Here is a 17,766-nt window from a genome sequence, read left to right on the forward strand (position 1 = left end):
TGGGCGAGTGCTTTAATGGTTTAACCCGAGATCATCGGCGAGTTTAAAGTGGCACCTGAAGAGCAGCCCCCCCTGCAGCTTCCTCATCACGTGTCTGTTATGCTCCTTACCAGGATCCTGCTCTATCTCCGGTGCAAGAACACTTACTGCGGTCACCGAGAAGGGAGCAATGGGGGAAGGGAGTACTGGAAATTGTTCATCCAGCATCGGGAAACTGCTTATTCTCAGTAAGGTACAGCAAACCAGAGCCCATCCCAGAAAGCGCAGGGTGCTGGGCAGGACTACAGTCTGTCCCGAACCACATGCAATTTAGCGACAGTGTTAAAAAAAGCCCACGTGTTCTGGACACCAAGAGCAAAGTGAAGAACTCCAACAGCCAAAAGAACACAAGGGTGACATGCAAATTCCACACAGAAGATCCAGCAGGTAATGCAGAAGCCAAGAGGTGTGAGGCAGCAGAGTTAATTAAAGGTTAATTAAAAATCCACCATGTGAAAGGTACAAGCACAAGAAAGAGTGTCAGTAATTCTGCCATTCTAATTTGTATATACAGCAGCAGATGCTGGATTAAAAAAAAACACATGTCAGTAATTGCGAAAGATACAAAGCTGCAAAACTATTCTGCCAAGCAATGTGACTCAGACTGTCAGGAAACACTTTTCAATCACCTGTGAACAACCTGTAGAAAATGAAGGAACAGGCTGTGATTTGGACGCAGTCTTATAATTGACATTTTTAACTGGCATCTGCCACGTTAAAGCATGCTTGAAGGGCAGAATTAATAAGAAACCCCCTTCAGAACTCACCTTGCAAGCTGGGACAGCTATAAAAATACTAAATGGATGTAACCACGAGGTGGCTAAATTAAGACCAGTGTACAGAATTCAGCCTCAGTACAAATTCTTTACCAGCTGAGAATTACTTAAAAAAACCTCTTAGACAAACTCAAATTTTCACAATGTAAGAAAATTCCCAGACACCTCAGTAGGCATATTGAACCATTTTATTGTAAATAAATTTTGATACACTGGGCTGGCTTTGCACTGCAAGCCCCCTGTCGATATATATATCCTTATATATTCATATACATATTTAAACTACTGGTCCATATTCTTCTGAGTAATCCAGGGTCTCAAACAACACTGACATTCCTTGGAAGATGTCGAGCACTTCAAAAGAAAAGATTCCTTTGATGGCAAGGAATTTTAAACTTAACCATAACCATGTTGAGCAGCGGAAATAATAGAAAAAAACTGATACGAGTGGATGTTCACTCGAGGTGAAAGACTTCTGACTGCAAGGTTATAGTCAGCACAAAACAGGCACTCAGGAGGTCCCCCAACCCTGGGCTAAACAGAATCGTCACGCTGGGTGAAATGTTGCTCTGGTATCCCCTGTAATTGCCTCCTAAAACTCAAAGATACTTCAGCAGCCTCAAGCCCAATTTCAAAATGCTGTGGAGCCTACTGACGGAAAGTTTCACTACAATGGTGGTGCTCCATTCATAAGCACTTGTTTTAAAACAATTCCCCCTATTGTAGAAGAAGTCGGCTTCTTTTTTTAAATAACACTGCAACTGTGATGAACGAAAACACGCCGTTTGAAACTTGTTTTGAAGAAAACATTTGGAGAAGCTTCACTGTAGCACAACAGTGTCCAAAGCATTCATTGAAAGGGTGGTTTGGCTGTCAAGAGATCTCTCCCTCGTCTGTTTGAGAACTTTAAAAGTGCTCAGAGATTATTGGGCAGATGTGTTCGGCACCGTGCTCACTGATTGAGCCACAAGACATTCAGTCAACTGTCCCAAATGATTTTTAACAGAAAGAAAACAGTAGAACCTTACAAAGGTGCTAATAAAAGAAAAAAAGCACAGAACTCCTGCAGACTGTGGCATGGATACAGCATGCTTCCCCAGACCACTTGAAGTTTGAGGCTATGTGTCCCTGTGGTGTTTGTTCCAATGTCCTCATTCAATAAATGGCTCGAATCCATCCCTCCATTTTCTCACTGCTTTATCCAATACAGGGTCGAAAGGCAGTAGAAGCCCATCTCAGCTGTCCACTGCACGGCCCACACAGACACAGATACACACGCTCACCAGGGCCAATTTTCCCAGAAGCCAATTCAAGTATGTCTTTGGACTGCGGGAGGAAACCCACATGAACACAGGGAGAACATACAAACGGCACACAGACCACCCCAGGAACTAAACCCGAGGCCCCAGGACTGCGTGGCACCAATACTAACCACTGCGCCACCATGCCTCCCCGTCACAAATGAAACCCCAGAAACCCTCTTTTAGCACACTGTCATCGCCTTTCCAAGTGACCCAATGGGGAAATGGCTCTGTGGGCAGAGCTTTGTACCCTGGAGATGAGGGTACAGGGTACAGGTCTGAGCTATGTCATTAGTGCAGTGTACCCACAATTCCCCAAGCCGCAGAGCATTGTTTGGTCCGTGCCACTGCGGTTATGGGACTGCCACGGTCCCTTGGTTTGCCTCTCTACGGTGACTCCCATGGGTGCCCGCAAGCTCGCAGTGTCCCCAGAGCCTGCTGTTCCAAGTCCTTCACCTGAAGCTGGTGGTGCGTGTTTTGGTTGCTGTGTGTGTGCGCGCACTTTTTTTCACTGCTGCTGAAGATGTTTGTCACAGCAAGGCAAGGTGCTGAAACAATTGGCAATTCCACACATGAGGAGCGCGAGGAGGAAAAGTCTCCCAGGACTGAGCAGTGGAATTTGTGACTGTTGGGTTGGTTAAAGTCTGACTTGATCCAGTTATTTTGACAGGTACAGTCCAGTTAACAGGACTGGACCTCACAGTACTCCCATCTTTTAGTTGCTGTCTAGTGAAGGGTTGATCTTCAGTGGGACTGTTGGTTCGGCTGCTACATAAATTGGACACTCCTCACAGACCTGTACAGCACTCACAGGGAATACAGAGCTCGTTTGACCCAGTGTTTTTTAACACTACAAATAATCCCTCAGCATAATCTCTGCAAAACCAGCTGCTTCTGTTTTTCTTATATCATATTTCTTAAGGCATCATTAGAAACTGTCATTAGAAACATCATCCAACTGTCTAGAGTCGATATAACAAAAATATATTTATATATAAAAAACACATCATCCTATTAATGAACTCTAGGGTATAAATAAAGAGAAAAAGAGGCTTCACATTAATGATTCTTTTTGTGAAAAAAAAAAAGGCCGAAAGCTAACAAAGGCACCAAAAATACCTACATTCATAAAAAAGTGCATTTCTGACAAAATAAATGCTAGATTTGACAGGCAGGAGAGAAATTAATCCTCTTATCCTTAGCCCCCCCATTCTCTAACTCAGCGAACATTTTACTTAATGTACAAAATACTGGAAGCAACTGGAATAACACCGTCTCAGGAAGAAAATCGTGTTTTTTTTCGGGGGGAGGAAGCGAGGAGGAGGCAAGCCAAGCAAACTGTCTCCAACACAGAACGCCTTTCCGCATTCTCACTTCAGCTCATCAGCGAAGTCAAAATGAAGGCTTTGCCCCCTCGAACCCCAACACTCGTTCTTTGGGAAAATGGAGAAGAACACTCTTTGGTTCAAGTACGGATGTGGTGCGGAGAACCCCCTCACGAGACACGAGAAAGAAATGGCTGGCACAAACAGTCCCAGAGAGGCAGCCGCACGGCCAGACCGCCGCGATCACTGCAGATCGGATCGCGTTTCGGCCGGGGGGCGCGCGGGGAGTGGACTGGTGCTGGACAAAAAAAATCTGAGCGTCCAAAAATGGCTTTTCTTTGTGACATCCGTTCAGTGCAAATACTCTCAGAACTGTCAAACCGGTGAAGACTCTCACTGGAATAATGCTGATTCAGGTCAGTCTGTGCTCACTAGAAAAAGAACAAACACTGCATTCTCCTACTGTATATTCAGAAAGGCATTAATGCTGTCCATATCCCTTGTTCCAGATCCAAAACAAACAGGACAAATGGAAAAAGATACCTATAAGCAGGGGCTAGGTTTCTTCATGCTGAAATAGGCACATGTTTCTATCTTGACAAATATGTTGCTGATAACATGCATCAGAAGAACATCTGGTGTCACCTCTGTTCTGGCCTGCTTTGACTGAGTGGCTTGGATTATGATACAGGGTGTGCTACAGCCGTAATAACACTGAATATTCCAATTATGTCTCTTAAATAGTAAAGTGCTTGACTGTAGTTCTTGAGAATTCATCTATGTAACTTTTTTTAAATACTGAACAAATTGAGATCATGTAGAATTAGGAGGCCATGTTTTACTGTCCCTCTAGATGCTACTGCCATTAGAGAACTGGGCAGGCAGAGGGCTTCATGAGCTCCGAGTTATTTTTTTATCATGAAGATGCTGCTTCTTGGATTTGTCATCCTCTCCATCCTGGTGGCCACAGCAATCTTCTGAAAACTCTTTTTTTTCTAACTTCACTCTCAAGGGGACCGCTGTCAGTGCCCTGCAATGCGTTACACCAAGGCGAATCGCTGACCTGATTCCCCTCAAGTCCGTCGTGTGGGATTTTTGTTCCAAACCTTATCAGAAACATTACAGAACTGTCACCTGCAGGTAGACCTGGTACAAACTACAATGCCCAGTAAGGGGCAATTACTGCAGGCAATAAGCACTAGGACACTTACTGTGTTTTTTTGACAGAAGTAAAGAGAACTTTGGATCTAACCTACAAGGTCAGATTTCAACCTGGCTGGAAATCTGGAGGAGCACGTGCTCGCCTCTTAGGGTGCTCTCTCGCCATGTAGCCCTGATTCAGGGCAAACCTCCAAGGCACTTTATGCCAGCTCCTGGTTTTGGAACTCATTACATATCAGCTAGGTTGTCGGAATTGAGATTTAAACAGTCTCTTATTAGAAGCGGAAAGTACCCAGTTCGGGGTTCTTCATTTGTGCCATTCAGCAGTTCATCACAATTTCACAAGGAAATGTGGAATCTGCCGCAGTATTACAATAGCATGCTAAGTCAGAAGTTGCTCCTGCAAGACACTTCTCTGACTTGCCTCCTGATCCAAACCATTCCCCCCTGCAGTGCTGGACAGGGGCATCAGCGCCACCTGGAGGAGATGGAGTGTCTTTCACTCTCGCCAGAGGCACACAGGATGTCCCAAGACCGACGGGCACACAAGCACACTTTGTGAAATAATAAACACGATCGCTCGCCTCGCCTTGAGTACAGGGACCAGCGCCAGAATAACCCCCAGCTTTACAGGACAGTCGAAAGTGTGCTGACAGTCACAAATAAAAATGACGGACGTCTCATCTTACACACAGCATTGCAAAATACTAATAAGTTATAGAAGTTGTCTTTTTCACGATTTAAGACAATAGCCACAGTTGGGTCAACTGTGAGCCAAACATGAACAGCAGCTCCGGGCACTGCTATCAAGACTTACTCAAAACCAGGGGCAGTGCCTTAACGATGCATCTGGTCAGCACTAACTGATTCTAAACAGAACTGTTCATTCCTGGATCCTGGCCTCTTGAAGAAAAAAAAATCTATATACAATTTTTTGCACTTAAAGACGTTTGCTCAAAGTGGGGATCCAATATTTCTGAGCACCACTGAATTCCATTTTGTAGGAAAAAAAAGGATCTGTTAGATCCCAGTGTACTAATGGCAGTTATCCCATTAAAGGTGAACCCAAACACTGTACAGAAGCAGCCATTAACTCAGCTATTCCACTGCATATTAAAATAACAGGAAAGAAAGTACTGGATCCTGACCATTTTTACAAAGGATCTTGCACCTCAGTAAACCTGACATCCTCACTGCAGCTTGGTGCCCCCTTGTGGTGACCGCAGGGAATGCACATTCATCCAGGAGGTGCCCCTGTGAAGGCGGGACTGCCGCGGCCCCGGGGGTCTGCTCAGCACAGGATCTGGGAGAAGGGGTGTCTCAGCAGCTCCTCCGCGGAGGGCCGGTGCTTGGCCTCCACGAAGATGCGCTTGAGGAAGTCGCGCGTGTGGTCGGAGATGTGGGAAGGCAGCGCGGGGTTGGTGGGCTGGGTGGCGATCTTGAAGATGGCGGCCATGGCCTCGTACTCCGCCCAGGGGGGCTTCTCCGTCAGCATCTCCACCACCGTACAGCCGAGGCTCCTGTCCGCAACAAAAGAAAAAAATCAAACCATTTTATTTAGGTTGCAATTTTTAAGGCTTTATATATACATACACACATAAATGTCTTTCCTAAGAATTACAAAGGTACTGCTGCTCAGAGCTGTCTCAAACTTTTTGCCACTAGGGGGCAGCAAGAAATACAATTCAGGAAGGGTGGAAATCGAAGCTGATCTCCAATACCATCTCAACCTCAAATCATGTCACAGTATGCAACATGGCACCACCTACAGGCTCAAGGACTGAGTTTCAAGAACTGAGCAGAAAAGGGAAAAAAAAAATCACACTTGCTAAATTAAAAACATTTAATAAAAAAGCTTTTGTTAATTACAAAGGCCCAACTCTTGTCAAGTCAGTGAAACCCCTGGGAATTTCAGTCTTTCTTAATAATGATCCCTTTTATGGCTAAGGGTAAAAGAAGTTTTTACTTTTTTCATCCAGTAAAAAAACTTTTAATTAGGCAGATTCGTCAGCAATTAGATGATGATATTGCAGTACAGTGACTTGGACAGAACCCTACCTGAAAACTCTTCACAGTCGGGCTTTAACAAAAAAGTAACAACATGCTAAAGTGTTGCCATCACACATGACATGCAAGTTTCCCCCTCACACATTTTTCTAAATGGTGACACCACGTTCAAGCTGTTCTAATAAAGCAGTCTCACGGGTTCTTGAAGATTTTCACATGAACTTGGACTAGGAATCTACAAACACCGGGATATAGATTTACAAAAAACATCAGAATTTGTCAAGAATGTTGCTCTGGGGTTTCACTGGACAGAAGAACACAAACTTTGAGAGTTTATTTTAAGACAGCTGGAATGTTTTCATGGAAACTTTTTATGTACAGCATTAAAAAGAATACAGGCAGTGTCCTGACATGAAGAGTGTCTGGATGGAGAAAAACACCCTTCGATTTCGGTCCCTTTTCCAGGCGACAGCCTTCTCGGGTTTCAGCGTGTTCCCAGTCCCTGGGGGAGTGGGGAACACGGGCGGGGAAAATTCCGACCCCAGATCGAGCTGCTCACTGGAAGGGCTGGCTCTCGGCCAATCCCAGCTCCCTGACGCAGACTGCCCAACCAGACTGCAGGGGGAACCCCACTGTGAACCAGGAGCAGGTGAACCCCCCCACTTTACGCAGCTTATTCAGTTTAGGGGCCTAATTTTTTTATTATTCCACTGCTTTTTTAGCAAGTCCACATAAATAAGAACTTCTCAATAAACCACATGGGGGCTGTTATATAGTGGAGAAGCTAAGGAAATAGTCATTCAACCGTCAAAACAGGCCTCAGAGACGCTTAATGCATTTTAACCCTTTGTTTCTATTGTCTATGATGTTAAACTTCACTTCCATGTCTTCTGTTTTCAAATCCAGTCTCAGCAGCCCATAATCCTTCAAGATCAGGGGTGTGGTGTGCTCCAGTGCTCTCTTTTCACTCTCAAACTCTCAGCAGGAGAATTCAAGATCAGTCACACCTCCCTATTGATCTGCCTGGATGCTCTACTGCCTGAACTCTCTTCATCTCTGCTTTAGCTATTTTATGGACTTTAAAGTGTTTCAGAACCTGGACCCTGAATAAAGAGCCAGCAGGAGGAAGCGCTGAGGGAAGTGAAAGTGGACGAACTGCAGCCTTACCAGACATCCGCTTTCCGGCCGTAGCCCTCCCCACTGATCACTTCCGGGCTCATCCAGTAGGGGGTGCCAGTCACCGAGCGGATTCCTGTTCCGGACATGCAGATCGTCTGCAGGCGCTTACTGGCGCCAAAATCCCCCAGCTTCACATTCCCTGCGGAGTCCCGCAAAATGTTTGCACCTGAAGGGCAATAATACCCGAGTTAAAAAGACGAAGGGCCCTACAGGAGCTGGGGCTGGGCAACTGCAGGCACTGAGGGCTTGAATCTGTGCTGTGGCGTTGAGCAGGGACACGGAACTCTCAGGGGGGTACCGGTCGCTATAGTGGAGCGAGATCACAATCACAAAGTTTGGGATTTACAATAGGTGAGTGATTGCATTGCATGCATCTACCTTATCTTCAGAACAATAACAACAAGCCCAAAATTCTGCAATGGATCCAATAAACACTGCACATAAATAAAACAATGCATTTGTCAGACCTTCCCAAACCATCATGAGGAGCGAATTGCTTTAACTAACCCTCCCCAGCTGTCAGGAGAAGCAACATTTTTCTCTCCGTGGGCAGCAAGGAGCTCGGCAGGCTCTCCTACGAAGAGGTTTTGCAAAGCAAATTTCCAGTCAGTTACAGTGCGTCTCTGCTGGAGGCCAGGGGCTGAAGGCACAGGAAGTGAGCTGCCCCCTCCCCCAAGACAGGTCTGTCTCCATCAGATGGACTTCTTGTGTGCTTTCTGATAAGACTAATGAGAGTCTGACTCGGGAACTCTGGCTGGGGACTGACAGTGAGTCTGGGGTGGCCTCCTCTCTGATCTTTTCTTTTGTGTCCTGAGCAGAAATCGTCACTGTTTACAGCAGGAGCAGTAGAAACCAGTGAGGTATTCTTAACGCAATAATTTAGCAACCATTCTTTTCATCAATATTCTGTATGAAATAATAATTATCTTCTTAATCTTGATGCCTTCTGTAACTCCTCCAGAACTATGCTGATTTTTTTTTTGTTCAGTCAGCCTAACAGCTGGGTCAGATCCTTCGATCCATTAGCTACTAACTACCAAGCAAGCTACAAAAGACTGAACGGCCTGCTCTTGTCTATAACTTTATCTAATTTTTAAAGATCACTGCTTACCGGTCTGCAGTCGTCTGTGCAGATCCAGTTTATATTCCTGTTCCCAGCTCTTGCTCACCTCATGCACGTCTCCTGCTGCCCAGTCTCTTCTATGTCTAACTCACCTCAACCCCTTAAAGAAGCACTTATAAGTAAAATAACACTATGATACCACAGATCAAGGCATCAGCATAATCAATAAACCCCTAATAAAGCTCTTCATTACTGCAGTCGTGTCTAAGGGAGATGGGGACAGTTGCACCCGTTAGTACCTTTGATGTCACGATGGACAATCATGTTGCTGTGCAGGTAGGACATTCCTTCTAAGATCTGGCGCGTGTACTTCCGGGTCACTTTCTCAGTAAGAGCTCCGTACGCCTTCAGCTGGTCCTTCACAGAGCCCTGCACGAGTTGAGACAGTTTCAGAACACATTGCCAGCTTGTCAGTTCACATCTAGGACAGGAAGTAATGGTCTCCTGAGAGCTATGGAGTTATCCACCCCCATATGATCCCTGGAATTTTTCTAGTCACGTTCAGGGATGGTTTTGTCTTTCTAAACCAAAGGCCTTTCTTTCACTTTTGCTATTTTGACAACTTTGAACACTTCGGCACTTGTCAATCCTTCTTCTAATATCTTTCTCCCAGCAGTGGGGCAGTGAAAGCGGAGGAAATCACCTGGATCCTCAACAATCGGATGCCTTTCTGAAACCAGCAGTCCTCGCCAATGCCCCCTGATGCTCCCTGGCGCGTACTCACCCCGGGCATGTACTCCATGAAGATGGTCAGCGTCTTCTCGTTGCGATCCCGCAGACAGCCGTAGTACTGCACGATGCGCTCGTGGTGAAGGTTCTTCAGCAGCTGGATCTCGCACTCCAAGGCGCTCACCTCCTGCAGGGGAGCAGGGCAGGACGATGAGCAGAAGCAGAGAGGGTGGGAGCGTCGCCAGGGACGACCTCGTTTCCCCACCGCCTGCGAGAGACCCTCTCTGGAGAACTGTGTTGCGCTACTGTTGCCATACTGAGATAAGGAGTTCAAAGGGCAGCCTTTTACACAGTATATAAAATATAAAAGCAAATTAACTTTTAACTTTGGGTATTTAAATCTTAATAATAATAATAATAATAATAATAATAATAATAATAATAATAATATAACTGATTTCCTGTGGATGAATGCTACCAATGGCCCCATATATGCTCACCAAACTGCACAGTCTTCACAAGTTGAGTCACGAATGAATTTATAAGTACACTATTCCCATAGACCTGTAGTTTCAATAAACTTCCTAACAAAAAAGAACATCGGGACCCACATTAATTATCACTGTTACCTTCCAGCCAACCACATATAACAAACCCAACATAGTGAAGAGGGCTCTTTGCTTGCCAGTGACTGCCAGACAGCCCTTAGGAAGTCCAGCTGCAGCAAATGCAGAATGCCAGTAGTTATTCAGCATCAAGGAAAAACAAAAACACTATGGGCACTATCCAGGGGAAGAGATAAAAGGAAAATGTTTTTTTTTTTTTTTTTTACAATTGCCCTTAACACTTGCAATCAGTTTGTTCGATTTTGGCCACAGATCCAACTGACAGCCTTCATCAAGTCCTGGCTTGGGGACAACACGCGAGAGCGCCCCTACAGTCCACAACAGACCTGCTATTCTAGGCTTCATCAGCCGCCTCCTCCCCCATGACTACACTAACTTCCCTCTGTCAGACACGGGAAACGACAGCAGTTATTTCTTCTGCAGCAGACAGGAAACAGCTTTCAAGAAAAAAAAAGAAAATCACAATTCTAACGTTTAAACTCCAGCCAGAAAATAAACGAGTTACTGCCCTGATTGCAGTGACAGTTTGGGGGCACATCTGTATTGTTCCAGGCCTGATTTACTAAAAACATCCGGGATGAGCACTTGAGAGAGTCCTTTTGGATTCCACTTCAAGGAAAGGAGCAGCAGAGCACATGTTTGCAATCCTCCCCAAGCACAGTTCTGTTAGATCCTTCTGGAGCTGTGTGTACTGAATGAAATGTTTTCTTTCACCCTGCTCGACTCAAGCTTGTTGAATCATCTCAGTGAATGCTTCTCACATGAACCAAAGGTCGAGAATAATCAACACAAAATGAGACAGCATTTACTTCCTCAGTATGCCTATTAACATACCTCCTCCTTGTATTACAGGAACTGCCACATAGCCTTGTAATATGTTCTCGTTGCAGATGGTACGTAGTAAATGGAGCACAAATCACTTTTGAAACTACAACACAAACTATTACGTAGTCGGCACCTCAGGATGCTACATTTGAAACTATAAAGCACCATGATAATAGTGGTTTTCTAACAAGATGTGCAAACTTTTAGCCGGGAGTTTTCAATAAACTTTTTCCCTTCGTGATCTTAGGCAGAGCTGGCTGAACTTTCCCACACGTGGTTTAAAACTTTAAATAATACTTTAATCATCCACACTAACCACTCCCTTTACTCATTAGTATTAATATTCTTCAGAGCTTACAATGGATGAACCAGGGAAGCATCACTCAGGTTTCCAATACCACGCGCGTACAGTCACAGTCCACACACGGAGCGACCCCTCTAGCACAGCGCTCGCAGCATCAATCACGGATCCATCCCAGAATCCCCCCTTCAGCCGTGCAGCTCTGGGTGCAAACTGACCTTGCTGGTCTCGGGGCTGTCAGGGTCAAACTGCACTTGCTTGGCGGCCAGCTCGCGCCCTGTGTCCACATCATAGCACAGGTAGACTCTCCCGAACGCGCCCTGTCCCAGCAGCTTCCCCCTCCTCCACGTCAGGGGTGCGCTGGGGGCTGCAAGAGAAACGAAAAGTGAAACCCAAATAACCCGAAGCACCCAGAGCCATGCACCATACATCACCAACAGCAGCTAACCAATGGTCATGCCTGCAGTGTGCTTTTCACTGCTCACTTCCTGCTGCTTTTTAACAGTACTTGTAAAACAATTACAGGAAACTTACAAAGTGGGCCAGTCACCTCCCACCCCTAATGGACATAGAAGGCACTTCTTTGTCCAAATCCAAAGTCTTTATCTTTATCCGAAGGGTTGTGGGGGTAGGGAGCAAGCTGCCCCGCGATGTGGCCGAAGCCGAGACGCTGGCTGGTGCCAGTCACCAGGCGCTCTGGACCTCTTGACTAACGGTGCTCAACACGGAGCTCGGCCCAGCCGCCCGCCTGCTGAGAGCACCCCAGAGCCACGCCAGCGGTCAGTCCCGCCTGCCCTTACACTTGTGAGGCACCGCCCTGTCCTGGGTCCTCAGGCGGCCCTGGCCGTCGGAGAGCGGCCAGCCCGACCCCAGGCTCTCCTCGCTGTCGTTGAGAGCGCGGCGAGACGGCACCAGCGTGAACAGGTTTCCCTGGGGACGCCGAATCCTGGGGAAGGTCCTTCGGCCTTCAAGGGAGGAGAGGAAGAAAGTTCAGGGCCCTGTCCCCTTCTTCCAACAATCACATGTGCTAATTCCTTTCTCAATTTTCCATTCTTTTACCGATTTCTTCTTTACTCACCCTCCCTCTCCATCTGTCTCCCAGATTTCCAGCTCTTTGGACCCTGTTTTGTACGTCCCCATACCCATTATCATTTTGTGTTTCGGTCTCTTGAACCTCATATTTTGGCTCTGTCCCTCCCTCAACCCAACACCTGAAGAGGATCCAACCCAGTCTCCATCTGTTCCTTTGCAGCTCTCAATCATAAAAAATTCAATATTTTTTTTTCACACAGAATTTACAGTATTTATATATATATGTATTGACTTTGTAGATGTGCTGTTAAAACCAACAAGAGTTTGCTCTTGTTGACTCTGAATCTGCTCTAAGGGCTGTTAAACTGTTCCTATTACATTTGAATTATGCAAAACGATAAACAAATGAGAGCTGTTCTGGACACTTCAAAAAGTGGAATTATAAATACAGATGGGGTAAGAGGGGCACAGTTCTTACTTGTAGAGCAAACTGTGAAGAACAGGCAGATATCAAAATATTATTAAGCAGATTACGCTTGAGTTTAACAATAAACAAGGTAGCTGCGTTTACAACACTTTTCTTTCTTAAATTCCTTCAGCTGCACTTAGCATTCTTAAAAACAAGTCTCGGTTCAGTGGAGTGCTACATTCAAGAATAAGTCTTTAATCATGGCCAAGCTCCAGAGTATCTTAAGTGACCCCTGAGTGCCGTTATGTAAGCTTATGCCTTCAGGCCATCCCAGACTTCAACAGACAAAATACTTTCCCCAGCTTTGTGGAACCTGGTATCATAGGACCCAGTCACTTGCTACTTTTAAACTTAAAAAAAAAAGTTCCCTAAGTTCTTACTTGGTAATTATACATCATACGTGCTTCTTTTCAAAATGCTGTACATTGATAACACTTTATATATACACACACACAAACAGATTTCTTGAAAATTGGCATTACTGCTCGTCTTAATTGCCTCCCAAGACAATCCAACAATGTTCTGCCTCCTGTTATGAAGGATGCAGTTCCTTGGCACGCTAAAACTAACAACTTGAAGATGAACATCTGCTGTCTTCGTGATTTTAGGAGTCACAGCTTTACAAGTATTCTCTCAGTCGGTCACCACTGTTTTACTGACTTTACCTCAATCTGAGGGTGACAGATGTCGCTTACTGGGTCAACATCACAGTCATATGGAAGGCTGGTGTGCAGACACTGTACCTTCGCTGTGGTCCTTGTGCTGCATGGACACATGGTATCGCCGTGGGTAGGTCCCGCCTTTGCCCACTTTGTCATAGATGTGGTTCTCTCGGTCTGTGTTGGGGGGACAACATTATTATTTAGGCCTCTGCCCAGCACTTGTGCAGATACCGATACCGTGAAACAACACGCCTGACTCTCTCCGACATCTTCTAAACACTGGCTCACGCAAGAAAAACAATAATCAAAGGGAGAAGACTGCAACACATTTAAGATAAGAAGAGGCACTTCACTGTGACTTATCAGGTTTTGCATGAATTCGTTATTGACAGGCCCTTTCTGAAGTACTGATGTCCATTCAGGACACTTGGAGTATGAGCTTTCAATTGATAAGCAGTTTCAGATGGAATACAAATATTCCATAGCAGCAGGGGTATTAAAGATATTACCTTTCTGGTGAGGGACTGAGGCACTTTTTGGCTTTTCTGCCACCTGAGTTACTTATTTGGCAACATGTCTGATGAATAAAATCCAACCGTTCTTTCCCGGCCTGCCACTATTTCCAGGACCTTTGTGATGTTGTGCGCTGGTATCACCTGCACAGACTGTTTTACTAGTGCCCTGCAGCACTCACCTGCGTACTCCTGCCTGTTGTCTGGATAGCTCTTGGCTCGGTACATCCGGGATTTCCGAAACGAAGGGCTGCAAGACAAGTAATAAGACAAAGAATGGTAAATACAAGATCACCAGTATTCACAGACCTGCAGAAAGCCTGGCTAAGTCGCCTCTTGTCAAGGAAGTAATCTCTTCAATTAAGACAACTCTGGTCCCTGAGGGCTGAAAGATATTTACTGTAGGCTTTACTCCTAAATAAGCTCTAAACTACTGAACCTAAGAAATCACTTGTTTAATTCATCACAATGCAATCGTTTCAGATCTTTAGAAGTCATAGATTTAATGGTGCCCTACAAACCCGGCAGGACTGGGCTCTCTGGGCCCAGGCTTGGAGATCTCTATTCTAGCACTACTACTAGTGACACAAGGACACTAGAGTGGAAATGGAAGGCTCTTCATTACACAAAGTTTGGTAGGCGGTCTGGGGCAAACAATCCAGCTGACACAGATTCTTTTCTCTTCTAGGGTAGGAATTCCCTAAGCATGAACACATTCCTTATAGCTTTGACACCTAGACCTGATCTGCCTCTGGACAGACTGCTGTGGGAGTTGTGCAGCTGTAGCTCAGCTGGCAAAGGCTGGCCAGTTGCAGCTATACCCAGGAGACGGCACTGGTGAGGTGCTCTCACAGGTGTTTAATGGGACTCGGGTCGTAATCCTAGCATTGGTCCACTCTGCGCCAAAGGCATTCTTGAGTGACAATAATCCCTACCCACATTATCGACCTTCCAGGTCACTGGACAGGTTGGCTTTGACAAAACATTCACTGTGATTTCTTCATACGAGACCTTTCTATCAGGTCTATCAAGAACAAAACTGTTTTCCCTGGTAAATAAAACACTCCCCACTCTCTTTGAGGCTTCCTCAGATGCTCTTTGGCCCATAGAAGAGAACAATTTTGTCTCCACTGTCATTGTTATCACTGAACGTCTGTGTGGGAATTCATCTTGTTGTATCCACTGTAGTCTAATTACCATTAATCAGACAGATCTGACCGATGTGACAATCGTGAGTCAGTGGTGTGGTGACCCCCTACTTTCTAGAAATCTCCCTTGGAGACCATTTCTCCATTTCCTGGTTTCTCTGGAATAGTCTGTTGACCAAAGCAGAACATTTAATTTTCTGGGTCACTTTTCTAACAGACCAGCCACCTTAAGTCATGTCGACAGCAAACGTGATCATCTTTCCTGAAGCAGAGTGGGTTTGTATCTTTCATTGGTCTTGAATTAATTAAGAGCAAGTCTTTCTGAATTCCTATTTGTACAGATTCCTAATCTACTCCTTTTGGCCATTTCAGCCCATGACAAATGCGAATGCTGAGCAGCTGGCATTTCTATAAAATCCCAGCTCAATATTTTGTTATCCTCAGCATCAATAACACTCAACCATTCACCAAACCTATCTTGTTCACTATTTAAAATGTAAATGACATTATGTAACGTGTTATTGATGTAAGACTTAATTGGTGAAAGAACACAGCTCTTAGTCACAGTGATGAATAAAGCCTGAAAGAAATGGACTTTTAGCTGTCTCTAGGGGTCTGTCTTTATTTTCGTTGAGCTGCGGTGGTTGGATTAAAATGTTCTTTTGGAACAGATGGTTCAGTTTAATAGAATGTCGAAATAAAACAAAAAGCACAGAAAGAAAGTGAGTGGGTACAGTGTAATGTAAGCAGAACTTTTAATTCAAACCTGTTTGGAGGTTTCAGATTTCAAGCGTCATGTCTCCAGTCCTTGAAGGGACCTGTTTTTTCAATTCCCCATTTGCATTTAATTCTCCACTGTGGTTGCAGTTTAACTGGGAGCTATCAGGTTTGCCCAATTTATTTTTTTAATGAAAATAACACTGCCTCGCTTGCAATTAATTACACTGCAGTAAAATGTAATTAAACTATATTGGATGCAATATATCACTGCAAAGCCAGACAGCACACTGGACCAAGCACGGTTTTATCGGTCTTTTCAAGCTTCTTGCAGTAAAATCTCCAAAATATTCTTGGACTCTGTAGGGATGTGTCTGTTTCTACAGGAGGCTTTCCCCCTTGCTCACAAATGGGTTTCTCTCGACATCCCAAGTGTCTCAACCAGTAAAGCCTGCGGTTGCTTCGAGCCCTGCGGCCCCCTGGCACTTGCAGGCATGTGGTGCCGTTGATGAGGGCGGCACCTCTCCCCACATCGGCGCTGAGCGCCGAACACACCATTGGCTATTCCAGTTCTGGTGGGTAAGACAAAAAAAAATAACTGGGGATTCTACGTTTAAAGAAAACAAGGACAGATACTTGGCTGCCTAAAGCTTGTGGGGTGAGCTCCTGCTATTCGCTGAGGAGCGACACAGCCATGAAAGAGGTCAACCTGGAGACGCCAGCCCCCGAGCTCTTCAGCCTTTCGGCAGTCCGCCGAGGCTGACCACACACCACAAAGCGCCCTTCCCACAATCAAGGCAAAAACCGCGCCAAAGTGACAAAGAGGGTCTCCTCGGCGCCCTGTAACATGCTATAACAGGACAACAGAAACTATGTTTAATATGCAAGTGCTCCGCGAACAACCCAGTGTGAGCCTTCGGAGCCCCCGTCTTACCTGTCAGCACTGCTGTCCAGGGACTGGCAGCTCCCAGACACTGAGTTCTCCGCACTGCTCCAGGGATCCAGAACCTGGCAGGGGGGACAGAGAGCCAGCACTCATCACTAACACTCCTTTGGTGAAGGCACCTCCAACAAGGGGTCGTCATCATTTGTTAACCAACCTGGCGCTACAACCCAAGCAGAAAGTGATGAAGACCTGAAAACATGCAGCGCTGTTACCCCCTCTTTACACTCTGGTGCCCCCGAGTGCCCACGGCTCAGGTAAATCGTGAGCGCAGTTTGTCCTCCAAGCCAAAGTGAGCCACTGCTGTTGACTGGGCGAAGGACACAATGTGACTAACTCCGAGTCGGCTGATCAGATCAAGTTTCTTTGATGGAAAGATACTGGCACAAATGTCCAAGCAGCATTTTACACTTAAAAACAAAAAGACACAGACACTGCCTGGCCAGGCAGTAATACAATAAACTCACTCAAAAAGCGTACATTAAAATCTGAATAAAACATTTCCAAGGAACAGGAAAGACACCAACTTGAGACTCAAGCCTCTGTTCATCTCGTCTTTAAGACGAAAACGGAGTAACATTCCGTCACTACGGGTCAGCTGCACTACTGGAGCTCACATTGACTGCAGCTGGCAATTCAGAACCAGGGGCAGGTAGCCCCTCGGAGTGGACATGTGCTTTTCTACAGGCTCTTGTTTCCTCTTGACACGCGATGCCAATCTGTTCTATTGCACAGAAACAAAAATAATGCTTCACACTAAGCAGGATTTTCCTCAGATTTGCAGAAGACAACCAGCTGCCTCTATGAAAGTTAAACACTTGTGTAATGAAGAGGGCAATAAAAAGGGGCTCTTTCATTTTCACATAACAAAGCTGCCAGCTATGGTGATGGAGCAGTCCTTCTGTGCATCTCCCAGCGTGACTTGGCAGCTTGAAGGGGGCGGGGGGAGAC

The 17,766-nt window shown here is 45.6% G+C and overlaps 1 protein-coding gene across 2 annotated transcripts in view; it reads right to left on the minus strand.

The window, feature by feature from the left end:
* Positions 1-5,512: 5,512 nt before the first annotated feature.
* map3k3 (mitogen-activated protein kinase kinase kinase 3) overlaps positions 5,513-17,766 on the minus strand; it is a 34,750-nt gene continuing 22,496 nt past the window's right edge. For both annotated transcript variants that reach the window (XM_088623192.1, XM_088623193.1), the window contains 9 exons: positions 16,807-16,880; positions 14,190-14,257; positions 13,577-13,669; positions 12,133-12,297; positions 11,551-11,699; positions 9,636-9,767; positions 9,151-9,280; positions 7,777-7,954; positions 5,513-6,122 (listed from right to left, as the gene is read on the minus strand). In XM_088623192.1, the coding sequence (XP_088479318.1) occupies positions 5,894-6,122; positions 7,777-7,954; positions 9,151-9,280; positions 9,636-9,767; positions 11,551-11,699; positions 12,133-12,297; positions 13,577-13,669; positions 14,190-14,257; positions 16,807-16,880 (1,218 nt within the window). In that variant the 3' untranslated portion in view covers positions 5,513-5,893. The remainder of the gene's footprint in view (positions 6,123-7,776; positions 7,955-9,150; positions 9,281-9,635; positions 9,768-11,550; positions 11,700-12,132; positions 12,298-13,576; positions 13,670-14,189; positions 14,258-16,806; positions 16,881-17,766) is intronic.

This window comes from Lepisosteus platostomus, chromosome 28, assembly GCF_059453375.1.
Source record: "Lepisosteus platostomus isolate fLepPlt1 chromosome 28, fLepPlt1.hap1, whole genome shotgun sequence".
NCBI classification, from domain to species: domain Eukaryota; kingdom Metazoa; phylum Chordata; class Actinopteri; order Semionotiformes; family Lepisosteidae; genus Lepisosteus; species Lepisosteus platostomus.